This window comes from Muntiacus reevesi, chromosome 20 (assembly GCF_963930625.1).
Source record: "Muntiacus reevesi chromosome 20, mMunRee1.1, whole genome shotgun sequence".
Lineage (NCBI taxonomy): Eukaryota > Metazoa > Chordata > Mammalia > Artiodactyla > Cervidae > Muntiacus > Muntiacus reevesi.
The window spans coordinates 47,592,611-47,618,759 of record NC_089268.1 but is presented as its reverse complement, the minus strand read 5'-3'; the positions used below and the strand labels follow the sequence as shown (position 1 = coordinate 47,618,759).

Here is a 26,149-nt window from a genome sequence, read left to right as displayed (position 1 = left end):
TAAAACTTTAGATTCTGTTACTAAAATGCAGACTAAAATTCAAGGTAAGCACTAAAAAGACAAAATTTGAGTTTTACCTTTTAAACTAGCAGAGAAAAAGTAGATGGAAAAACAAGAAACTCAATGCAGAAGATGGGGGGGGGGGAACACCCAAAGGCAGAGAGATGATAAAATGGTAAAACAAAAAGCACAATAAGATGGTATAAATAAACCCTAATATGTTAGTAATTTCCACAAATGTAAATCAACTAGCATCTCCAGCTAAAAGACAGAAAGAAAAAAAAAAATCCAGTTAGCTTTTAGGGGGTACATGAAAACACAGCATAAAGGTCTGACAGAAGAACAGAGAAACATATACCATAGTAACACTAACTAGCTGGTGTGGCCTATATAAATATTTCTTTCAGAAACATAAGATTTTAAGGCAACATAAAATAATATAAAAACACTGTTAGAAATAGAAGCTGTGACAACAAATGTAAGATTCAATTCTAAACGTGGAAGATAAACAATTCTAAACTTGTAATAGACTGAATAGCAAAGTTTCAGAACATATAAAACAAAAACTAACACAATTACAGAGAGAAATTAGAAAATCCACTAGAACAGAAAATTTTAACACCTCTTAGAATCTGAAAGATCAAGTAGAAGAAAAAAGAACATTAAAATAGAGACAATCTGGCCAATATAATTAACAGTTTGGTCTAATGAACACCCAACAACTGGAAACAGGCATACTTTCGCGCACCGACATTTACAAAAACTGACCATATTTTAGGTCAGATGGCAAATCTCAACAACTTGTAACAGTTCAGTCTTATATGAATCTATTCTTGGACAACAGTCCAATGAAAGCAGAAATCAGTAAGAACAGAACTTAAAAGTCTACATGTTAGGAAAAAAATAAAAATCCACATATGCAAGTTAAAAAAAAAAGAAATCATGATGGAAAATAAAAAAGTTAGAATTTAAAAACAAACATTTCTATACTTTAAATTGACAAAACATTATTTCATTTTCTCATTAGACAGTAATCCTGTGAGCCACGCAGAAGCCATATTCTGCTAGACACCATAACAGCAGAAATGCTGTTTATTATATAACCACTAAAGCAAATTCTTATATATAAATAAAATACATATCAAAAGTGATTTAGAAACTGAGAAATATAAGTGAAAGTGTTCACTACTAAAAATATTAAAAGGAAAGAGAACCAACCATCTCTTTTAAAGGTATACTGAGTAGCTAAAAAAGTTACAAAGAAGAGATTTAGCATCAATGTTTAAAGCTCAAAAAGTTCATAAAGTCATTTTGGTTTAAGAAGGCCCTTAGATCCTCATATAATATATACAAACTCATATGGTAAAGTATTTATTATTCACATGAGATGAATGAACATGGTCAAAAATCTATGCACAAGTGGAGGAATCACTGCTCACACACGCGACCCTGGTTTCCTGGTTCCAGCATCTGTTCAGCGGTGCACTGGCAATTAATAGCTCTTCTGAAACTGCCTACAGTACAAAGGGAATTTTCATTTAGGGTTCCCCTCCCTTTTCATGTGCAGGATATTTTTGGAAGTATGTTTTCTTTTTCTGTCCACTGAAAAGAGAATTAAGAAAATTCCAACATGCCTGCGTGTCAGCAAGTACTCTTTTTGGTCCAGGTACCAGAGGATGATGGATGAGCTTGTCAAGCCTACAGTAGCGGACAGAGGGAGTTGGCAGAAGTTCTGTGTTATTGAAAGAAATCTCAAATACTTATTTCATCTCCTCTATTAACTTTAATCACATTTTCAACATGCAGCCAAGAATGAAGCCTTGACAGTAAGCCATAAATTTACACAGGCAGGCATTGTCACTTTTCTGCAGCAGCAACACCGAGATAACACAAGCGAGCTGGGTGTTTTCTTCACTGAAGAGCAACGAGAAAAACACCTGAGAGGTCTATCCATACCTCACATTCATCTGCCATAAATCTCTTGAAATTATTGCATAAAATTCTGCTTGGTTCATGGTAAATTAAAAAAAAAAATCTATTTAGTTCCTCAATTAGACTGTTAAATGCAGATTTTTAAAGATCACAGTGATGACAGAACTGGTACATGTTTCATCATAATACACCTGCTTATGAGGACAGACGTTCAACACTAAAAAGGATTTACATTTAACATGGATCATTTGCCGTGTGGGCAAATACTTCTGGTTTACTCAGAGCCAAGATCTTTATACGGTTCCAGAGGGAGGCCTTGGCAGAATTTGCTGATTACTCATTAAATGGCTGAAACATGTAGAGACGTTATTTATCTTACAAAGCTTACCCACAGCAAAAACAGATGTAAAAATGAGGTAAAGACTATGGGCAAGATTATGGATCTTGAAAAGGTTCAAAGTCAACTGTGTTTCTGGTAAGCTTTTCCTTGTAAGCATGTTTTAAACAAAGCTGAAAACATGAAGTGTTGGAAGGCCACAATCTTAACAAGCGTGTCCTGTTGTCCAGCAAAAACACGGCGTTATACGACAACTTCTCCCAGCGGACTGCTCAGAGACCAGCGTGGCCCCATGTCACAGCAGAGGCGTGGGCTGACGCTCCTCTCTCTTCACTACGATCTCTGCTCCCGGGACAGCTGTTTCTGTCTACATTACTCATGGAATAACAGCATATACATTCCTTCAAGAGCCAAGGAGGCCATGACAGGCAGACACCATCTCTGCTTTCTAAGCCACAGTGATAAACTAACATTAACCCTGAAGAAGGATGAATTACATTACTTCCCTAAGAAGTCTGTGCTTACGGTTAGTTCTCTGAGATAATCAATCAGTGGAAACCACGACTGGTCCACATTAACCGAGAGCATGTGGACACTGCTTTCCTCCAACTTCTTCCCCTTCGAAGGATCATTTAGAGGCACTTGAAACTGGAAAGAGGTGGCACTCCTCTAGGAAACAGCGAAGGCTCCAGGAGAGGGCTCCGTCTTCCGACAGAAGGGTGCCATCGAACATATTGCTAAGCGTGAAGCAGCGGCTAGCTGGTTGGGTGGGAGCAGTTTTTTGGTCAGCCTTTCCTCGGCAGCTCGTCACTGCTGTGGCTCACGTGCTCAGAAGGTTGAGAACCTGGCCAGGCCCTTCTCCATCTCGGCATACTGCTCTCTGAGCTTCTCCAGGGCCTTCCTGTGCTCCCCGTCCACTTCGGCCTGCTTGCCGTGCTGCTCTTTCATGAAATCCTCCCACTGCGTCTCGTGCTGTTTCTCACGAGCTATCAAAAGGTCATCATGAATCTGAGAAAAGAAAATTTGAAAGTCACGTGACATTTTCCAAACAATTATTTTGCCATGCTGGGAGACAAAAATAATTTTATCTCTTGACATTTGCTCACTGCAGCATAACAATCAGCTTGTAAGTCACAATGATAAAACTCTGTTACAGTTTTAACGGCCAACAAGAAAACAACATATCAGACACATAAGGCAGTTCTCTTACTATGCCTGAACGTGGGCATTCACATTTCTGAAATTTCAAAAGTATCTAGTATTTTAAATGACAGATCCAAACACAATCCAAGTAAATTTTCATACCTCTATTTCTCAAATTTCATTTAATTGCATATAATTTAAAATGAAAGAATACATGCCAAAAGAATCGCTGTTGCAAGAAATTAAAATGCACATCTTACACAAAATATTTTTTAGACACATTTAAAAGAACCACAGGTTATTAATCAATGGGAGAGAATTCAAGCAATCTCTTTTAGTTCAGTTCCAATTCTTAAAACTAATAAACACCACAAGTATCTGCATCAAATATCTTAAGCTCATCTTCAGATGTTCCTTAATATTTCTATATGAGGACACCAAATGTACTTCTTCATGGGCACTGAGCTACTAAATCGCAGACTCAAACATAGGGCTCACTGACACCCAAACCTATGTCTTTTCTATCACAAATGCAAATCAGATCATTTCAGGGAAGTTTTACACAGTTAAAAGTCTTACATACACACACACAAAAAGCTATTACAAGAGTATTTTTCTGGCAATCTGATCTAAACTTCCTCAGCACCAAGGCTTCCCAAGTAAAAAGAGGTCAAGAGTGAATCTGAAGTTTCAATTAGAGTGAAACAACCCCCTCAGGCATGCCCCTCGACCCACGGAGTCTGAGTAGGCGGACCGTGGTGCAGAGGGCGTGTTAGGGTGGTGGCGTTTGCCGATCCAACGCATTGGGGAAACAGGTTAGACAAAAGGCAAAACATGACTTTTTAACCTTTCAGCCTCAGAGGCGGTCATTCTTCAAAAGATAAATAAAACATTAAGAGTTCATTAAATTCTTTTCATGGACTTTGGCAAAAACGATTATATTCTAAAAGAAAAGCCATAGTCAGAGAAGAAAAATGCAAATAAACTTCATCAAAATGATACTCTAGTTTTGGTTGGAAATTAATTTCTAATAAGCACAGAGGATACTAACTAACCCTGCATACTCAGAAGCAAGTTAAAAAGTATTCTAAGCTGACAGGAGTGAAGGTTCTCTCGGGTCTCATCTATTCCAGTTGTCAGGAAATGCGGTCTGCCTAGCTATGACTTCCCCAGAACCGAGCCTAGACAGGGAGCCCAACTGCTCTCCATCAGAAGCAGCAAAGATGCCCCAAGCTCATCCCAACAGGAGCACGCTTCTTGGCCTAACAAGCCAGTGACTCTGTTTACAATTAAAAAGGACTCTCCCAAATAAGGGACAGGGTGGTGGGAGGGAGGTGATATATATGTATACTGAAGGCTGATTCATGCTGTAGTGCGGCGGAGACCCACACAACATTGTAAAGCAATTATCCTCCAATTAAGGGCTTCCCTGTGGCTCAGACGGTAAAGAAGCTCCCTGCGGTGCAGGAGACCCAGGTTGATCTCTGAGTCGGGAAGATCCTCCGGAGAAGGGAACGGCAACCCAGTCCAGTATTCTTGCCTGGAGAATCCCATGGACAGAGGCGCCTGGAGGGCTACAGTCCACGGGGTCACAGAGTCAGACACGACTGAGCGACTAACACTATTACTACTATCCTCCAATTAAAAATAAATTAAAAAAAAAAAGGAACAATCTTTTATAAACTGTGAGCTCACGTCAGACGACCATCTTAATTCGGCTTTTAAGGTCAAATAAAGGGACTCTGTGTCAGATTCAGTCTGAAACAAGGACTCCTCTAGCTGGAACACTCTTGAAAAATCACTGTCACATCTGTCCTCATGCTCAGCAGATTCACACACGACTAACAGAAGAACACAATATAGTAATCAAATTATTTACCTGTAGTAAGTAATAGTTAAAATTACCTGTAAGAGGTAATTACGGTTTCCAGTTAAAATTTCTAGCAGCTACCAAAAAAGTGCATACTAAATTATACATTCAAAAGTTGATGTTCATGGTGGTGGGAGTAATTAGTATCTTTGGCAAGCAATCTGCAAAAATCTATCAAAACAGAAAGTGTAAATATTTATGGCTCAGTAATGTCTCTTGGATTAGCATCTCCCCTTCATTTTTATTAAAGTATTACAGAGCTTAGAAACAAATTCAAATACAAGATTATGAAGGGACAGTCCCCCTCCTTCACCCCCCCCACACACATCAAATCCATGTCCTTTTTTCTAGGACTATTACTAGTTCAATGGCTACACTTGTAGTCTTTTTCCTACGATTATACAAACGTTTACTTAATTACAAAATGGAGTCATATTACACGTCTGCAAGTACAATTTTTCAATAATGATACAATACAGCAGAAGTGGGGAGAGCTCTGCCTGGGTGCAGGCAAGAAGAGGGTGCACTGTCCAAACAAAATTTACATCAGTGACACAAACAACGGAAAGACTGGTTCTTATTATCACCAGGCGCTGGCAGTACTGAATAAGGTCAGACACAGGACTTCTCAGCCCCAAATCCTTCTTTGGTCTGAGCTCTAAACAATTGCTGAGATTACTGTTGAAGTTCAGTAATACCCAAGTTTCAAATTAAGACATTTTCATTGTTATCCTTTAATAATAAACTCTGAAGTTAATTTAAAGGACTTCTAGTTACAGAGCCAATCCTGGACAAATTGAGTCGCCTACACATGTTCATTTCCAAAGTAAATTCCTAATAGTTCAGAATCATGTCACATGCTTTCCTTAGATGCTCAGCCCCTCTAGCTCCTGGGTTACTCAATACTCTTGCATTTTTTAAAAGAAGTGACATAGTTGAGCAATTGCAGAAATGAAGCCTGAATTAGTTCAAATCTAGAATTCTATACTATAGTGTTTACTTAAGTTTACATATTTTTACTCTGTACTTAAAATTTTTATCCTGTGGAGACTGGGACCCACTACAATGGTTTCCAAAGAAATAAAGATAGTATTGCAATTTCTAGAATTTACTGTGAAATGTGCTTTTTATGAATCTCTTCCAGACTTACGTTTAATACTTCCCCCAAACTATGTATGTGTGCATTTTATCACAATTAAAAAAACTTCAAGTTTCGGGGTGGGTGGGGTTCCCAAATGAAATCAATTGCACACTCAAAGATGTAGACATTATTTGTTTTCTCAAGATAAAAAAAAGAAAACCCCACTTTAAAAGAAAATAAAGGAAAAGTTTATTAAGGAGCTGTACTGGGAACCAAAAGTAATTAGCTGTAAAGGTTTGTCTCTTTCTACCACAGAGAAACAGTAATAACAACCCAGCTTCCTTACGTCCCATTGGCGACAAATGTGAAGTCAGTCCTGAAGGCAGACCGTGTCCAGGACCAGGTCTATAAAAGAACTGACGGACACACAAACATTTTTGCGCGCTTTACTCTAAGCTGGTAATTCTCTCCTGGGGGGAGATTCTGACGCTCCTGTCCTCTCCTGTCCCCAGATTTTTGGTTATTACAGTGCAGGTTGAGGGGGAAGGGGTCACACTGGCCTCTGGTGGGCAGCGGCCAGGGACGTGCTAAACATCCTACACAGACTCTCCAACAGAGACACATCTGCTCCAAAGCGCCAACAGCGCAGAGCTGGAAAAGCCGGGTCTGAGGGACAACTCTGAGTAAACCAACGGCTGTCTAGAAGGTTCTTTGGAACATCTGTAAGCAACACATGTGCCTTTAATCTTACATATGCCTTACACAGATAAACGAGAAAGTATAAAGTGTCAGAACAGCAAGTGTAGCTATTTTCAGTACTTAAAACACTATGCACAGTCACCCTGAGGGATCTGTGGGGTGAGGATTCCAGGACCCTCACGGATACCAAAGTCCGCAGATGCTCAAGGCCCTTAGAGAAATGGTACAGGACACGGCATGTAACCCACACATCTTTCCACACATTTAAAGTCATCTCTAGATTACGCGAAATGCCTAATCTAACACAATGTAAATGCTATGCAAGTACAACATAAATGCTATGCAAACAGCTGCCAGCATGTGGCAAATTCAAGTTTTGCTTTTTGGAACTTTCTGGAATTAAAAAAATATCCATTTAAAACATTTTGGTTGAATTCATGGATGCAGGACCAGCGGATACAGACAGCCTAGTGTACTGACCCACTACTTGGCATTTTCAAACTCTATCGAGAGAAATGTATAAGCCACACTATCTCACTGCTCTCATAACAAAACAAGGAGTAAAACTAAAGCTATAAGTATTTGTGGATGAGATGAATCAAAGGATTCACATTCACTTTATTATTATCTCTAGTCTGACTGAACAGAACTTCAAAGAGTTGATGCTTGTGCACAAACCTCAGTATAAACTAGTATCAGTTAATCAATCAACTCATCATCTGCTTTTGGCAGCTTATTTAAGTCACTGAATTTTATCAGTCATTTGTATTTTCATTTCACTACTCTTATTGGTAGCACCCAATATGCAACTTGTATTAGTTACTAGTTTTTAAGGCATATGTCAAATAGCTGGGGAATGCGAATTTGTTGTTCTAAGTGTACTTTTAGGTATCAATTGCGGGAAATGTGACTTGGATGAATGACGTTTATCATAATTTACTTCCCACAGAATTCCACAAATTGTCTTGATATGAAAGCAGTAACGATTAAAGGCAATGGTCTATTTTATTCCATTACTACTCCCATCTTTCTTTGTTCTGAGAGCCATTCAAATGCACAAAATGCAGCCAAGAGAATATCCAAGCCAACGGTTAACATTAGACTGTGAAATGCAGCAGAGGGCAATTCTGCTTGGTACAGACTTGCTGGACGAGAAATTAAGCCTCACTTTTCTGTCTTACATATAGGTAGTCCCAAACCTCTGCCACACACGTTTTGGCAAAACCAGGCGTGACGGTTGAAAAAGAAAAAGACCTTAAAGATCTGTATTTCAAATGCTCTGCTAACTAGATAAGTACTAACAAAGATATTTCAATGTATTCTAAAATCCTGATTTTTAATGTGTATTCCATTAAAAAAAAAACAGTTCAATAACAATCTTTGGGATAATACCTACAATGTACTTAAAATGACATTTAAGATGAAAATCCCCAAGGGCTTTATTATTTCTTGAGGCTCTTTTTTTTTTTTTTAAACCAAGGGACAGTATCTTTTAATTTAGAAAATCATCAACAGGCAGGATTCTCAAGAACTTCACCAACTCTACAGACCACAGCAGTGCTCTTATCCAGAGTGACTGCCTGCATCTTACCCAAACGATCGAGCTGGCGGGGGAAACGCCACCTGACATTTGCAGAGTAACACCATTTCACATAAATCACACAACACAGCGTATCAGGCACATAAAGCATCAGTCTATCCCCTGAGAAGAACAAGCATTTGCATTGAAGCTCAAGGGCTTATGGTTAGCTAACAAAGGCAAGTACCTAAAAATAGAAGACACCAGGTTTTTCTTTTTACCCAATCTGGTAATTTTCCTACTTAGACACTGTTAATACACCAAATGTGAAAAAAGTTCAAAGAGTCAAGAAGAACCAGCCATCCCCAATATAATTTAATTTTAGGTTAGTTCTGTTCAAGAATGGCATGAATTGCCATTTTATCAGAAATCAGAATTGCTCTGAGAATGTCTTAGAAACAAAGATCAATAACGAGTGCATAGTCACATTAAAAAAAAAAAAAAAGACCCTTTTCCATTTTTATTTTGAAAGCCAAGAGAACTGCCTATGTTACAGCCAGGGCTCTATCATAGTCTCCCTGATTCTCAAACGCAAACACGTCCCTGGTGCTTCCAAAACAAACTGCTTCACATCTCACGCCTGGTTCTCCGTGCTCCTCTCCAGAAAGACCCACGTGGATGCTCCACGCGCCAGCTCCCTGGACCCCTGACCTCTCCCATCCATGGCTCTGCTCCCCGTTCCCTGTCCTACAGTATCTTTCTTTCCATCTTCCATCACTCACGTTCCTACACGCAGATCAAGGTTGGGCTGGGGCGCCCCCATCCTCCTAGTAAATTACACTCTTTGCCCGGGCCATGCAAAGTTCTCCGCAACTTTATGAGAGGTCTTAACTTTATCCTACACTATGTTAGTGTCATTGGTTGGGACTCCTAGACCTTTAGCTTCTGTGTGTACAAACTGCCTTAAAGTAAAATCTTTCACCCCCAGTGGCACCTAGTCAAGTAGAGACCGGAACAATACCTGCGGTCCAGCCGGGCCTCGCCCACCCTGCCCATGCCAGGCGCTGTGGACACCGGGCGGGTATGACGCCCCGACTTCGCAGCCAGCACGGCCCGGCCAGGTCACAGGTGTGCTCGCGACAGCCCGCCCTGCTTCCCCCCGGCCCGCTGGGATCCTGTTCCTCCCAGGCAGCCTTCCCACCTGGCTTAATCGTCAAGTCCTTTAGGTGAGACTTGATTTATCAAACTGCTTAATCTTTAAACTTCATATCAACATTAAGAGTTGAACAGAAAGTTGAGAAATTTAAACTTGGGCATGGTTCATTTCTTTCTTTTTTTTTTTTTTACAGTGGCAGATCTGTACCATTACCACCGATTAATCACACACTGCAGAGAAATGGAGACAGTAATACTTGCTGATACAACACACGCAGAAAGGCAGTATTTTCCATATTTCTTAATAAGCATATTTCTACTGACTTAGTGCAATAAATAACTCATAAAAATTCTCTAAACTGTAAGTTAAAACACCAAGTATCACGGGAACTTAAATTCTTGTGTTTTTCCACACCTGAATTTAGTTAAGATACAATTTAAATAAGCAAAGCACTAGCCAGCAGCTGATTCGCACACTCTCAGATTAGTCATTAAAGAGCCCACCACAGGCGTGACTGCCTCCTTCTCTAGAAAAAATATACATCGTACACTCAAGGCTTCAGGCTCAAAGACTGCTATTTCCAAGCTGGTGGGTATTTTCTGTTCAATGTGAAAGTCCTATTCTTTCTCCTCCTAGAGAGAAATCCATTTTTAGGGAACAGATGGAAATGCTGATTTAAAAAAAAAGAAGTCTGCAATCTGAATTATAAAAATATAGGCACTGCAATTATGTGACTTCACTAACTCAGCACATCTTCAATGAATCAGTCATTTTTTAATCTTTAAAAATCACTACATAAAAGAAAATAAATTCGGAGTTTTTTTTTTTTTTTTTAACCAAAAGTAACTGCTAATAATATGATGATAAAAGCCCTGGAGTTACAGGCTCCATTATCCAAAGGATCCACTTTTACCTTTTTTCGCTCCTGTTCCCTCTGCTGGAGTCTACAGACCGAGTCAGTAGCTGCTTGCACTGAAATAAAACATACAGTGGATTTTTAGTCACCAACCCTTACTCAAGGGGAGACTTATCTGGATTAAAAAGCAAGAGGACAAACAAAACAACACTTGGATTGTCTTAGATCTCAAGAAACTACACACAAAAAGCTGGTTTTGTTCACGGCATGGTGGCTAAAAAGTGAGGGGAAAAAAAAAGGTTCGGAATGGCATAATGAGAACCACTACCATTTGTGAGCCAAGGACATTTAGTACCATTTTCAATGACAAGTCATCATTAACAACCTCAAGATTCTCTGGAAAGATATAAACACACGATAAATGCATCATTCCCTTCTGACGGAGCGGCCTTTACAGCACCTCTGATTCATCAACTTCCCCTCTCCTTTTCCTCATTCCTTGCAGGCAGGAACTGATACCCAGAAAGCTCCAACGACCTTCTCCTATTCTTCTCCCGTCTTTTAATTCGCCCTGGCTGCCACTGCCAGACTCAGGTTTCTCTGGACTGCTTGCCTTGGAGTCAGCTCCCTTTTCAATGAATTGAAACAGCTGGTAACAATGACTGTAGCTAATTGCTGACTGTTACTATGTGTCAAGACCTGGGCTAGCTGTCCATGTTTTACTCCTCTCCACTTTCCTACTAGGAGAGGATCAGGGTCCCATTTGACACATTTTTGGCACCTGTAAAAACCTGAGGTGTGAAGAAGTGAAATGCCAGGATGTGGCTAACAGACACGCAAAGCAGGACTTAGATGAGGCCCTGAGCCTGAAGACTCGGCGCCCACCGTCAACACTCTGTCCCTCTTACGATTTCACCAAGGAGAGCAGCCCGTCACGCCAAGCCTCCTCATCTCCCAGCCCCACTTTCCTGCTGTGCACACGTTCTCACTTGGCTGGCCTGCGTGCAGGCTGAGAGTCAGCCTCCGCGGTCACACCCAGAGCCTTATTACCTGGGGAACCGCGCTGGGGCGCGCCTGCGTCCTCACTCATCTGTCAGGTGATTTCTTGAGCACCTGCGAGGTGCCAGGTGCTGCCGCTGCTGCTCCTCACCTCTCAGAATCTTAGCTCCTCATTTGTGAAACGAACGTTAACGACTGGCGAGAGGACTTAAGAGCTGATGGCAGAAATAAGTAACGAAGTAGACAGCATGCTTAAAGCCACAGAAAGACCAATATTAATAGTAAAAGCCACTCAGAGCAGCGGTTCTTGCACATGGTAAGCAGTCAGGAAATGTCACTGAAGCTATCATTCTACACCCTGGCCTCTCCCTCTTCAAAGGGCTTTCCTTATTCCTCTCCGCTAGTTATAACGTGGACATGTTTCAGAAGCCCAGTCCCAGGTTTAGTGCCTTCATAAAGCCCTCCAGATGAAACCTATCCCTGTGTGGATTTCCTCTTATTTGAAATTCTTTTATCAGGGAGGTGTATATCCTACCCTGTGACTTTGCATTGCCTCTAACAGAGGCTTCCCCAGGTGTTTCCCAAGTATGCCGCCCCGAGCCAGCCCCAGTGAGCTCAGAGCTCCATGCGGGGCAGGCGCTGGGACGTCTTTCAGAAAAATGTTAGGCCGCTCCCTGTGAGAACATAGCAAAGAGGAGGATGCCACTTTTAAAAAGTCAAGTTTTTTATCAGTAGCCATTCAGTCTAGTCATACCAAAGATAATACACTAGTACTAAAAATGAAGGTTCCCAAACATTGTTTGTTTTAATAGAAAATCTGAAAACAAAACAAAATAGGAGTCGATTAGATCTGCTTTCTTTCTGTGATATATTATTATTACATCATTTCTCCCGAGCAGTGGTTCCATTTCCTGGTTCCCCCCACCCCCCCCACCCCCGGCTCTGAACATAACTTTTAAAAAATCCACTTTATGGACTTTGCATGCTTCATCATTTTCTGGGCCTAATGTAAGAGTTACAGGAACACGACACTTATCTTGTTGTTTAAAATTTTAATTAGAACACATCTGACAAAGGCACACTTTTCTTCCTTATCACAATTATCTTTGTACTTAGAATATCCATTTTTAGAAATTTTAGTCTCTGAAGTAATGTTTTTTTAACTTTTCATCCACATGACAAAAATAAAGGTTTGCTTTCCAAATTTAAGGAAACCTGCTTTTTTAAAATCTAAGAAACCACCTTAGAAGTGACTACACTTTTCTTTTCCCTTTCCTCATAAGTCAAGACTCCAGGAGGAAAAGGGTCATTTCTCTAACCTTTCCTATCTCTTCTACACCACGAATAGGTTGTTCCTAATTCAGTAGCAATAGGGACAGATTCTATGAAGAACTGAGATGCCTCACCCCACCATAACCACTCCACCCCCTGAAAAATGAGAAAAATAAAATGGGTTGACAAAATTCTTAGAACTCTAACATGCTTTAATTTGCAGAGAAACAGAGGGTGGGGCGGGGAGGTAGGGAGAAAGGGATACAATGTGGGAGAGACAGATAAGACAAAGCGTTCATTCTGAAAGAAAACCTCATAGAACTCTCCACAGATAGTCCCTAAGAAAAATCATCATACGAGTTTATTAAGAGACATCAGACACGCAGCATGAAAAATGAGAAAACCGCAGAACTAAGGAAACAAACAACTATAACCACCTCGTTACAGATCTAAAAACGCATCAAAGACAGAAAGAAACTGAATAGTCTTCAGACTAAACAACTGGCAGCATTATTACTGCAGAACAGAAAGCAAAGACTGTAAAACCTCATTTGTAAACAAAGCTAGGGGTCACAACTGAGAGGCCTGGGGAGGAGGCGGAGGAAAGGGGTGAGGGCCTGACCCTCTCCGCCCCCAGCATCTCATGCATAAACAACAGGCCTCTAACTCTTGCCCTCTTTTAATCTTTATTTTCCTCTGAGTGATCTTTTAGTAAAAACTCTCTTTTACAATAAAGAAACAATTATTTTAATGTATTTCCTTCAGTTTTACTTGAGATTTTGTTCTGGCAAATTCAAGTAAAGTTTAAAATTAATACCTTAACTTAAAAATTGACCGAGCCCATTCTTACCAAAAGTTCTCTCCCCTCCTCACACCTTCCCAACTGTTCTTTCGTTACCGCCTCCACTCAGCCTTCTATTTCCATATACATACACAGAGATGTCGGGATGACAATTCACCAAAGTTAAAAAGCAACGGTTATCTTTAGGTAATTAGACTGATTTACTGCTTTCTTCGTTTTCTTTCTTATTTCCACTTTCTTATTACTTAGACATATATCCTTTTCTCTAAATAATGAAAAATAAAGTCTTAAAAAAGAGAGAGGAAGGCAGGAAGGGAGAGAAAATTCTTTTACTATGGCCTTGTTAGTCAATTTAAACTGAGAAACAGCCTAGAGACTGTCTGTCCTTCTTACCCTCTCAAAAGGAGGACTGGTTCTTGACTCTAAGCAAGAGGAACAGACACTCAGCAGTGTCTCCGGGATGGAGATGCGTGAGGGCTGCGTCCTGCTGGCGGGGTGCCGTGGGGTCGCTGTCCCCACTCACACAGCCTCCCAGAGCTCAGGGGCTCTCCGGGGTTACAGTTTCCAGGAGCCACGGGGGTCCTCGGCTGTCGGCCCTGCTCACCCACTGCAGAGACGCCCAGCTGGGACCAGCGGTCAGGGACGCGCCCCCACCCCACACCCGCTGTAGCCCAGGTCTGGGCAGTGCTGGACCACCAGCTGCAGATCCGCACTCCGAGCTCTGGGGGTCTCAGCTGACCACACCCCCAGCTCAGCCCTCAGATGTGCAGAGCTACGACAGACAGGCCTGACAGGCCTGACAGGCACAAGACGGAATCCCACGGTCACTAACCCTGCAGCTCAACTTTAACTTACTCAGATGAGAGCACATCCCACAGATAAACGCAAGCCAGCATCGCGGCTTAAAATGTCAGCTTTTCAAACGTGAAATTCCCCAGGAACAGCAGCTGGGCCCAGGCCAATTCTTAAAAAACTATGTTGGCTCTAAAAGCAAACGATTATCTCCATTATACCTGTGACGTTTGTGAAAACAGATACAAGGACATCTTTAGGCTGGAGCCTACTGAGGAAGCCATTCCTGTTTCTAGCCTCAGCAGTACCCCCAAGGCCGCTGTGTGTTTCTAATGCTAAAACTTTCATTATTGCCTCACGTTTTAATTCTTCCTTTTAGGAAAATACATTTACCATCTGGATTCCCTATGACCTCTAAAACTTTGCTATTTCATTGTGAAGACTAAGCTTTTTTTTTAAAAAAATTGTTTTTTTAAAAAATTTTTGGCTGTGCTGGACCTTCATTGATGCACGTGGGCTTTCCCCAGGTGCGGCGAGCGGGGGCTACTCTCTGGTTCTGGTATGCAGGCCTCTCACTGTGACAGCTCCTTTTGGTGTGGAGCACGGACCCTAGAGCACGCAGGCTCAGCAGCCGCGACGCAGGAACTTAGCTGCCCCACGGACCCAGGGATCGTGGACCAGGGATGGAACCTGTGTCCTCTGCACTGGCGGACAGATTCTTAACCACTGGACCACCAGGGAAGTCCCAAGACTATGCTTTTAACAAGAGGCTTCCCAGCAGAAATAGCTATGGCCCAGGAATGAAACTGATTGAAAACTCCATTCATAGTTTTTTTAAATTAATTGTAATCCCATTTATTTTTATATACTCAAAGTGTGTAAAAGGAAAGTTACAGCACATTTCAAAAGCATACACAGGCATTCTGATCAATAAATCTGAGTTTTACTTCCAGTGTAATGTCTAGGCAGCGTGTCGAGGTGAAGGAACTGACTGTAGAGAAGTGACATGTAAAGCCTGAGACCAGGTTTAGACTCTTCCCTCTTCCACTCAAGAGAAACCCCAAGTCCTCTCCACCCTCCTCCGAGCATCTGAGGGTGCAGACTCCCCTGGACTTGCACATACACCCTCGGGTAACTCGGTCATTAACCAAGTCCTCCCGCCACTTCCCCTCACAGGCCACTACGTCACCAGTCTTTGCTTTCTTTAAAAAAAAAACAAAAACACTTATTTATTTGGCTGCACCAGGTCTCAGCTGTGGCATGCGAACTCTTAGCTGCAGTGTGTGGGATCTATTAGTAGTTCCCTGTCTAGGGATGGAACCCAGGCCCCTGCAATGGGAGCGCCGAGTCTTAGCCACTGGACCACCAGGAAGTCCTGGTGCTTCCCTTTTTCCCTCTTTTTCCAGCACCCTCTGTCCTTGGATAAACCGAACAGCATCAATGTGGATTTGAGGGGAAGCCCCGAGTTTCTGATAACACCTCTAATTTTAAACTCAATTACTCATAAAACTCCTTTGATTTTGTAATTTGATATGTTTGATAAATATTCTTTTTAGCAAACATCTTTCCACATTAAAACATTTTGCTTAATAAAAAAAGTGATAAAACACAAACATGACAGGAGTTTTTTTTTTAAGTTAAAAACTCTGGAATCCTGCTTGGCAACGAAGCTTCATTGCATACCCTAATTCCGGGTCATCAAACATTTTCTTGCAGATACATTTTTTAAGGTAAAAAAAGGTTTCAATTTTCTTACATCCTGGAAGGGTAATCTTGCGTGCCCACCTTGCTATGGAGGTTACTGCTCTTAACATCAAGGGCGACACACACTAAACACCTGGTTTCTGAAACTGGGCGGCTTCCCTCTCCACCTCCCACCAAACACCCCAGGAAATCCCTTTGGGCGAGCGTGTGTTATGAAATAAAGCAATATTTTTTAAAAAAACAAAAAAACGCTGGCTTACATCTCTGGAGAACTTGGTTTAAGCTGTCTTGCATTGTTGCTCTACACGTTGGAAGAGTATGTTCGTTTGTCTCCTGGATCATATGCTTCAGATTTTCAAGAACTCGCATTTCTCGAAGACCACGTTTTTCCTATTAAAAGAAAAGTAGATATTGTGTTTTAAATCTTAGTAATTACTTTCTGAGACTTCGACCCAAGTTCTGGTTGCTATGCTACAACTTATTACTGAAATTTATACAATAAATTAATTATTTGGCAGTGAATGAGGTCACAACCTGGGGGTATTTTTTTTAAATTATGAAATGCTTCAAAAGTTGCAAATATGAGTCAAATTTTCATACTGATGTTTAAAAATGGGCATGAGAAACACCCAAAGAACAAGAGACCTAGATTCCATGCATTTCATCTGTGGCAAAGAAATGATCAGATTTTAAATTATATTTTGTTGTTCTTATCATCATAAAGCTTCTATTATGCTCTAATCCCACTTCATCAAATAAGAACGCGTGGAACAAGTAGTAACACGTGGGTTCTTCCCTCTGTAGAAGAGCTGTCACTGAGGAGCTGAGACCACCTTACAAGGGCCTGCCTGCACGGCTGGGCTTGGTGGGGACTGGGAACTTGACCAGCCAACAGCTCCCAAGCAGGTGACACTTTGTGTTAATGACCAGACACCTCTCTCCTTCCAGGAGTCCGGAACTTCGAGACATGCCAGGCAGAGGCTGCCTGTCTGTCGGGTCCCTAGGAAGAACCCGGGACCCCCAGGCTCAGACGAGCTTCCCCGGAAGACGACACATCATGTGGTGTCACAACCCACCCCAGGGGGAGTGAAGCGTGCCTCGTGTGACTCCAGCGGGTGAGACCTCTTGGAAGCTCCTGCCTGGCCTCCTCCAGACGCCTCCCCAGGCACCTGCGCCCTGTGCCGAGTCTGCTCCGCCTCCTTCGGCCACGATAAACCTCGGGCACAGCATGCTGAGAAGTGCTGCTGAACTGACGCACTTGGGGGTGGTCCTGGGACCCCGAGCCCAGCCCTAGCTTCAGAAAGCTGAGCTGAATTCACCCTCCCACTTGGGTGGGTTCAACTGAGTGACTCGCTTCCAGAGAATAAAGCAGGGAATGAGAAAAAATGGACTTCACGGTGCAGTCAACGAAGGTGACCTCGTGAGTGACATCATGATGACGGCATGCACCTCCCGAGGTGACGTGACAAGGACGTGCTCCCTCGCTGGGACGCCTTCCCGGAGCGCATCAGCCCCGTCTAATCCTAAGAAAAACATCAGACAGACCCAGACGGGGCCACACTCTACAGGATACTGGCCAGAACTCAAGACTGTCAAGATCAAGAGAAACAAGGAAAGCCCGAAAAACTGTCACAGACCAAAGCGGACTAGAGAGACAGGACAATTAAAAGCAGTGTGGGGCCCTGGATTAGGTCCCGGGACAGGAAGAGGGCTGTAATGGAAAAACTGGTGACATGCGTGTAAAGGCTGGTGTTTCATTAGCAGTAATGTTCCAGCGTCAGTTTCTTAGTTTTTACCAATGTCGCACAGTAATTAATATAAAAGATTAATAATGGGAGAAAGTGGGCGAGGGGTACGTGAGAACTCTGTGCTGTATCAGTAAGTTTACTGTGAATCTTAAAATAACACAATGCAAAAAGTTCATTGAAAATGAAGGGTGGTAAGCGTGATTATGAAAAAATAATGTTATAGTAGTTGCTAGAGGTTTTATTTTGAACCATCTTACGGAGCAGCTGGGGTAAGATATTTTACTCCAATTTTTCCATAACAAAAAATTTTAAACTTATACACAAGTTGAGACAATGAAAGAATGAAGCTTGGTTTCTGATGTATGACACCCCATAAAATTACAGATTCGGTGAGTTTTTCTCAAATTGAAACTGATAACAAGTGATCACATAATGTGCCTAAGACAGTACTTGGCATAAAACACTTAAAAAATGTTAGCAATTATTCAGAGTATTAGTACAGTTATTATATTTTTACATTAAAGATGTAATTTAATAGTATCAGAGAGGAAATGAGAGACTGATGTAATATTTAAATTTTTCTTCCCTTCAAAAAATAGTCCCACAAGTCCTAAAACCATACTGCATAGCTATATAAATTACATGTCATATGGGGGATAGACTTTTTCCTTATATTTAATAATCTGAGACACTTTTACAACCTAACCAAAATGAGAGATCAGATGTCAAGTGAAATTTTACTTTGTCCTGCCTTTCAAGGGATTTTCTCTTTAATAAATCAACATTCAAATGCATCAACATGAACCTTCCCAACTCTTCTCATTACTGTACCTATCTGAACAATCTTTTTTTCCTCCCTCAAATGTATTCAACATTGCCTCCACTTTTTCTGTATTTCTCTAACATCTATGTTTCTTTCTCAGAGCAAACATCAGCCCCTCTTCTGAAGAGTTCCCTCCCAACTCAGTTGGGAGTTGTTCCCTCTTCTGAGATCTCAATCACTGCACTTATTTTAACATCGTAATTTCATCATTACAATCTGCTCTCTGCAGATGGTAAATCCCTGGAGGTAGAAACTGTTTCTTACTCATTTTTGCGTATCTGCTGAGGCAGACAGTTCTGGATCCGTTCCCCTCTCTCTTCCTCTGAACACCCAAATACCATTTGGTGGTGATCACCAAGCATTTCTATAGTCACTGCGGCGGCGGCGGCGTGCCTGCTTGGTCGTGTTCAACTCTTTGCGGACCCAAGGATTTTAACCCACCAGGCTCCTCTCGCCCTGGAACTTTCCAGGCAAGACCACTGCAGTGGGTTGCCATTTCCTCCTCCAGGGAACCTTTCCCACCCGGGGATGGAACCTGTGTTTCTTGCATCTCCTGTGTTGGCAAGTGGATTCCGTATCACTGAGCCGCCTGGGAAGCACTTGGCGGTAAAGGTGCCTGTGGAACAGACACCGCTAGCTGCCTCCCACCTGCCTGCCTTCTGCTGCAGGAAAGGCACACGTGATGGCTGGCCTCCTGAAGCCATTCTGTGAGTGAGAGGACGCGAGCAGCCCCGCTGGAGCAAAGGTGGAGGGCGTGGGGCTCTGGCTGCTGTGGGAGGAGAGGACAGCCACTCTCTTCGGGGGTCTGTCCCTAGGAACCAAACACCTTCCTTCAGACACACGCGGGTATGTTCGGGAACTCGAGTAAAACAGACAATGAAGCTTGCTGAAGATGAAGCAAGGAGCTGGTGCAGGACCGCAGGTCACGAACTGTGACCCACGTGGGCCTCCCGCCTCAGAGGCCCGCACCTCTGTACTCGCTGAGATCACCAGGAGGACGCGCACTCCAGAGCCCCCGCCCGGGTCTCTGTTCACAGCACTGACTGGACTTGGGGGAATAAAAGCGCTGTGCAAAGTCGGGAGCAAGACAGTCAACGGTCCCAAAACACTAGCAAACGCAAAAAGAGGGCCTCCAGTACCCTAACAGGATGCCGATAACTGAAGTAACGCTGCCACCGTGTGGCACCTACTCCTCTGTTTTGGAGATAAAATTTTATAAAGAAGAAAAAAAAAAAAAAAAAAAAAAATTTTATAAAGAAAAAGATCACTGTTGCCGGGTGCATTAACTTTTAAAAATACATAAACTACAAACAAGCTTCCCTTTAAACGTGAGCCAGTTTGCTTCAAATGAACCACATTTAAATGCTCTAAAGACGAAACTCAAGGAACCACATTCAACGTCATATAATAATCTGTAATGGAAAAGAATCTGAAAAGAAGGTGTGTGCGCGTAACTCAATCCCTTTGCTGTGTACCTGAAACACTGTTAATAGCTGCACTTCAATATTAAAAAAACTAAACAAAACAGGAAACTTCCAGGAAGCCCTGCCAGCACTCCTCGCCACTCCTCCGGGCCCAGCTGTGCAACTCAGGAAGACCGCTGTCCTTAAGCAGAGGAGGGTGTTATTTGGGCCAAAAAAAGAACTGTAAACAGCGCACACATCTACTCAACTCTGAATCTCCAAAACGCTTTCAGCGTCTCCCTCACAATTTGAGGGGAAAGGTTAGAGTGTAACAGACAGAAAAGGCAGCTGAGCCCGATACAGAGGAACTTCCACTGAACTCCCAGAAAGACCCAGAAGGTGACCGCGGGAGAGGCCAGCACCAGGGACCTTTCATGAAGACGGGGGACGCGACAGGCAGCTGCCGAGAGCACCAGCACGCCGCCGAAACGCTCTGAGCCCTTCAGAGACGATTCTTCCATGAGGACAGGAGTCAGCCTGGCTGCATGAAGAGGGGCCTGCGTCTGTCTCACCCACGGATACAGTGCTGGTTCCTAACACGAGGTCTCACAAAATAAGTGCTCAAGATGTTCTGTTGGACCTTCTATACAAGCTTACATCTACCATATCCAGCGTGAAAATTTTATTCTTTAGTAAACAATCTCCTTCCCAGGTGGCGCTAGTGGTAAAGAACCCGCCTCCCAGTGCAAGAGATGTAAGAGATGCTGGTTTGATCCCTGGGTCGGGAAGATTCCCTGGAGAAGGGAATGGCAACCCACTCCAGTACTCTTGCCTGGGGAATCCCATGCACAGAGGGGCCTGATGGGCTGCAGTCCAAGGGGTCACAAAGACTTGGACACAACTGAATGCACACACAGAGGTCTTTAGATATATATTTACAAACTTTAAAAAAAAACTTTTTAGTATTTCAAGTTAGTCAGTCTGGGGCGGGGGGGGGGGGGGGGAAGGGGGGCAGTAAGATGACTTAATGAAAAAACTAGTGGATGTTGGAAAAGCCAAGTTTTAGTCCAAGCTCTGCCAACTGTTCCCCTGAATCACAGTAAGGAACTTCAACACACCAGACATTTTTTCAGGCACTTGGATACAACAAAGCATAAGAACAGTTAAGTGTCTACATTCTCATGAAGGGCAACAGGCAATAAACAAGCAAAGAGTAAGAAAAACATAGGCAGTAATAAGAGCTCATGGGAGGCAGAATTCTAAGGTGGTCCCTGCGATCCCCACCCCCAGTATACACTATGTGCTATGGCGTGCTCCAAGCAGCTTCAACAGGATGCGAACTGAGAACCTCCAGATGTTCAAGATTTAGAAAAGGAAGAGAACCAGAGATCAAACTGCCAACCACCACTGGATCATAGAAAAAGCAAGAGAGTTCCAGAAAAGCATCTACTTCTGCTTCACTGACGATGCTAAAGCCTCTGACTGTGTGATTCACAACAAACTGTGGAAAATTCTGAAACAGATGAGAGTACCAGACCACCTTACCTACCTTCTGAGCAACCTGTATGCAGGCCAAGAAGCAACAGTTAGAACCGGACATGGAACAATGGCTTGGTTCAAAATTGGGAAAAGAGTACATTAAGGTTGTATATTGTCTCCCTGCTTATTTAACTTATATGCAGAGTACATCATGCCAAGCTGGATGAAGCACAAGCTGGAATCAAGATTGCCGGGACAAATATCAATAACCTCAGATATGCAGACGAAACCACCGTTATGGCAGAAAGCAAAGAGGAACTAAAGAGCCTCTTGATGAAAGTGAAAGGAGAGAGTGAAAAAGCAGGCTTAAAACTCAGCATTCACAAAGTAACATCCTGGCATCCGGTCCCATCATTCCATCGCAAATAGATGGGGAAACAGCATCAGACTTTATTCTCTTGGGCTCCCAAATCACTTCAGATGGTGACTGCAGCCATGAAATTAAAAGACGCTTGCTCCTTGGAAGAAAATATGACCAACCTAGACAGCATATTAAGAAGCAGAGTTGTTACTTTGCCAACAAGGGTCTGTCTAGTCAAAGCTATGGTTTTCCCGGTAGTCATGTATGGATGTGAGAGTTGGACCATAGAGAAAACTGAATTGATGCTTCTGAACTGTGGTGCTGGAAAAGACTCTTGAGAGTCCCTTGGACTGCAAGGAGATCAAACCAGTCAATCCTAAAAAGGCAATCAACCCTGAGTATTCACTGGAAGGGCTGAAGCTGAAGCTCCAATAGTTTGACCATCTGATGCGAAGAGGTGACTCATCAGAAGATCCTGATGCTGGGAAACACGGAAGGTGGGAGAAGGGGAGGTGCTGCAGTCCACGGGGCCTCAAAGAGTCGGACACGACTGAGCGACCAAACAGCAACACCGCTCAGTCCCGTCAAACTCTGACCCCCTGGACTGTGCCCACCAGACTCCTCTGTCCACGGGATTCTCCAGGCAAGAACACTGAGTGGGCTGCCATTTCCTCCTCCAGGGGATCTCCCCGACCCACGGTCAAACCCGTCTCCTGCGTTGGCAGGCAGATTCTTGACAGCTGCGCCATCCAGGAAGTCCACACACACCTGTCAGTGATTCAGTCAAATCCCAGTGGAAGTCCTGCTGCGAAGCTTTTCTACAGTTTACCTGAAGTCTCACATCGGCTGACTTTAAGGGAGACGATCCCAAGGAGGCCTGACTTCATCAGTGAGTCCTTAACAAGGCATGGACTCTTCTCAACAAGAGAGACTTGAAGCATGAGAGGGATTCCACCTGAGGGAATCTCCACTTGTTAAGTCTTTGAAGAAGGGACCACACGGCAAGGAAGATGGGTGGCTTCCAGGAGCTGAGTGACACCCAGCTGACAGCAAGCAAGGAATTGGGACCTTTCTCTGTGTCAGTGAGGAAGTGAGTGCTGCCACAGTCACGGGAGTCAGGAGGACCCTGGGCACCAAGAAACACTGGAGCCTGGCCCAGCCCCGGATTTTCACCGGTAAGACCTTGAGCAGAGTGCCCACCACGCTGTGCCAGGCTTTCTCCTAAAACAGCCAAGGACCTTTACACAGCAGGATAAGGGGACAGGGTCTAGTGAGTTTTCTGTATGTGAGGGATAACTCTTCTCATCCTGCAACAAAAGTAATGATGACGAAGAAAACCAACAGCTGCCTTCAGGTACCAGAAAATATCCCAAGAGACACACACCTTTCCCCTTCACAACAGCCCTGTGAAGCAGGCGTCCTGCAGACTGAGCCTGCTGAGCCCAGAAATGCTGTCGAGCGCGGCAGCCCTGTCCCTGCCTCCCGAGTGCCGGAGGCTTTCCGGACTTGTAAAGGGTTTATGGAAACCTCTCCTTTTGGCAGACCTAAGACTTTCTGCTTAGAGTCTCACTTGAAAATAAAATCCTGACTCACAGAGAATCACAAAATTGTTTGTGTAACACCATTAACCATCATCAACCTATCAGGAACTTGGGCTGTTACTATGCAATGCCCAGTGAACCAATTACACGTGTGCAAAACCACAGTCAAATGCAACAGGACGGCAGGCTGGTGGGTCAGGACTGTGGGGACAGAATACACAAGGCGAGGTGGCAGATGGTCCAGCTAGAAAGACAGGGACCAGGTCACAAGAGGACACTGGCCTTTGTCTACAGGCAGAAAGTGACATCCGAGGGTGTTAAACTGTATGGCAGAGGCCCTTGGACTATCAATCCTACAGGAAACCAACCCTGAAAATTCATTGGAAGGACTGAAACTGAAGCCGAAGCTCCAATACTTTGGCCACCTGATTTGAAGAGCCAACTCACTGGAAAAGACCCGGATGCTGGGAAAGCTTGAAGGCAAATGAAGTGGGCGGCAGAGGATGAGCTGGTTAGACAGCATTACTGACTCAATGAATTTGAGCAAACTCCGGGAGAGAGTGGAGGACAGAGGAGACTTACATGCTACAGTCCATGGGTCACAAAGAGTCGGACACGACCGAGCAACTCAACAACTACTACGCTGGCAGCAGGGTGAAGACTAGATCTGACTGGGTTGATAGAGCAGGCACACCAATCAGAAAGGGTAGATTTAAGTAGTAATGTCTAGAAACTTGATCACTTAATGTGACCTACAGGGGAGGGTATAGCCAGGGGTGATTCTCATGCTTTAACTTGAGAACTTTGGGTAGATGCTGCTGCCTCAAATGAGAAAAAAAATATACAGAAAAGGGGTCTGGAAAACTGACCCATCCATCTTAAAATTTTTTTTTTCTTTCTTTTTTCTTAAACTATACCTCATCTTACAGAAAAAAAACTGAGCTCAACAGACAATATATAAGCCAAAGCCGACACCAGACCTGGAGCCCAAGGCTCCTCCCACCTACAACTGTGCTCCCTCTATCCATGTCAATGTCTCTTAATAAGTTTTACTTTGTATATTTTATGGACACAAGAACAGAAATCAGAGATTTTAAAACTAGAGAATTTCCCTTCTCTGTATTAACACACTAACAATCAGGGTGGTATTTTTGCAAATTGAGTTGCAAATACTCACTTCAAATTCTTTCACAAAATAACGGGTTTCACCTTGGATAACTGGTCTGTGATCTAAGAGCCTTGAATGAATTTCTCCAAGATCTGTAAAGAGAAAATGAAATTCAAGGTCAACCCATGTTAAGTGGCACAATCTCCAGCTTGTTTCACTCTTCCTGTTCCCCATAAACATACGCAGGTTAAAATCTGGCTCAGACTATGAATTATCCGGTTAGTAAATTGGTAAAGTATTTTTGAAAACAATTAGGCAATATCTAATAAAGTAAAGGCATATACACCCAGCAATTTCATGCCGAGATTAAAATCCAGTTCAGACTATGGATAATCTGGTTAGTAAATGGCCAGTTTTGAAAGAGCAATCTGGCCACATCTAAAAAAGTTAGATGCACACCCAGCAATTTCATGCCTAAGTACGTGCCCTAGAAAAACCTCTTTTACAAAAGAGAGAGACTGTAGGATGTTTATTACGGGACGAGTATAGGGAAAGGAAAATAAAGGGCGGGGGCGGGGTGAACAACCTAATGTACTCATGGATACTACAAAGCAGTGAGTGAATATGAATACAGTGGGGTAATATTTATTAACACGGACAAATCCCACAAATAAAACGCCAAACACAAAACCAAGTTTCAGAAGGATAAAGCCATTTATATAAACTTTCAAAACAGGCGGCTTCAACAAGGAAGCAGGAGGGGCTGGGTCGGCTTGCGTTGCTGGGAGGCACCTGGCGCGGAGAAAGGGGCGCGCCCGGGCCAGGGTCCCCCACCCCCAGCCTGCCGCAAACCCGAGGCCGCGGGGGTCGACCTGCGGCTCGGCCCCGGTCACAGGGCGCCGTCTGGTAGGTGGGGCTGCGCTGGGACCACCAGGCGAGAGCCCTGCTACGCCATACCCTTGATAATGAGGTGCGCCGGCGAGCCCGCGAACCCCAGAGAGTCCTTCTTCTTGCCGCCGCCGCCCGGGGCGGGCTCGCAACCCACAGGGGTCTCCGTCCCACCGCCGCTCATCCCGACCTGCTCCGCCCACCCGCGACGGCGCTGCGCTTGCGCACGCCTCCGCGGACTGCTCTCCCTGCGCGGGGTTTTGGCGTCATCAAAGGGCGTCGGGGAAGCCGAGTCGACCCCTGGGCGGTTCCCGTAAGAGCACGGCGGTGTAGCCAGTGACCTGACCTTGAAAGAAGCCGGTGCCGCCATGCTGGATTAGGGCAGGTGCTGCCGGCAGAGGTGGATGTCTGAACGTTAGAGCTAAACTTATTCCTCCTCCCTAAACCTGCTGGAGAGGCTTGGAGAGGCTGGTGGAGAGGGAATCTAGTCATAGAATAATAATAATGTGTGTGTGTGTTAGTCACTCAGTCGTGTCCGACTCTTTGCGACCCCATGGACTGTAGCCCGCCAGGCTCCTCTGTCCTTGGGGTTTTCCAGGCAAGAATACTGGAGTGGGTTGTCGTTCCCTTCTCCAG

The 26,149-nt window shown here is 43.6% G+C and overlaps 1 protein-coding gene across 1 annotated transcript; it reads right to left on the bottom strand.

Annotated features, from left to right (window-relative positions):
* Window positions 1–298: 298 nt before the first annotated feature.
* On the bottom strand, window positions 299–25,745 carry BLOC1S5 (biogenesis of lysosomal organelles complex 1 subunit 5). Its single transcript, XM_065912659.1, has 5 exons — window positions 25,583–25,745; window positions 24,695–24,777; window positions 16,423–16,552; window positions 10,651–10,709; window positions 299–3,277 (listed from the first exon to the last, which is right to left on the bottom strand). The coding sequence occupies exons 1-5, from the start codon at window positions 25,695–25,697 to the stop codon at window positions 3,098–3,100; spliced, it is 567 nt and encodes a 188-aa protein (XP_065768731.1). The 5' UTR covers window positions 25,698–25,745; the 3' UTR covers window positions 299–3,097.
* Window positions 25,746–26,149: the final 404 nt, after the last annotated feature.

Excerpts from the sequence above, each read along its gene's own strand:
- BLOC1S5 (XM_065912659.1), bottom strand. The coding sequence starts at position 25,697 with ATGAGCGGCGGTGGGACGGAGACCCCTGTGGGTTGCGAGCCCGCCCCG. Across the intron at positions 24,778-25,582 it reads GGCGCACCTCATTATCAAGG|ATCTTGGAGAAATTCATTCA; the intron begins GTATGGCGTAGC and ends TTCTCTTTACAG. Across the intron at positions 3,278-10,650 it reads GGGAACAGGAGCGAAAAAAG|ATTCATGATGACCTTTTGAT; the intron begins GTAAAAGTGGAT and ends TTCTTTTCTCAG.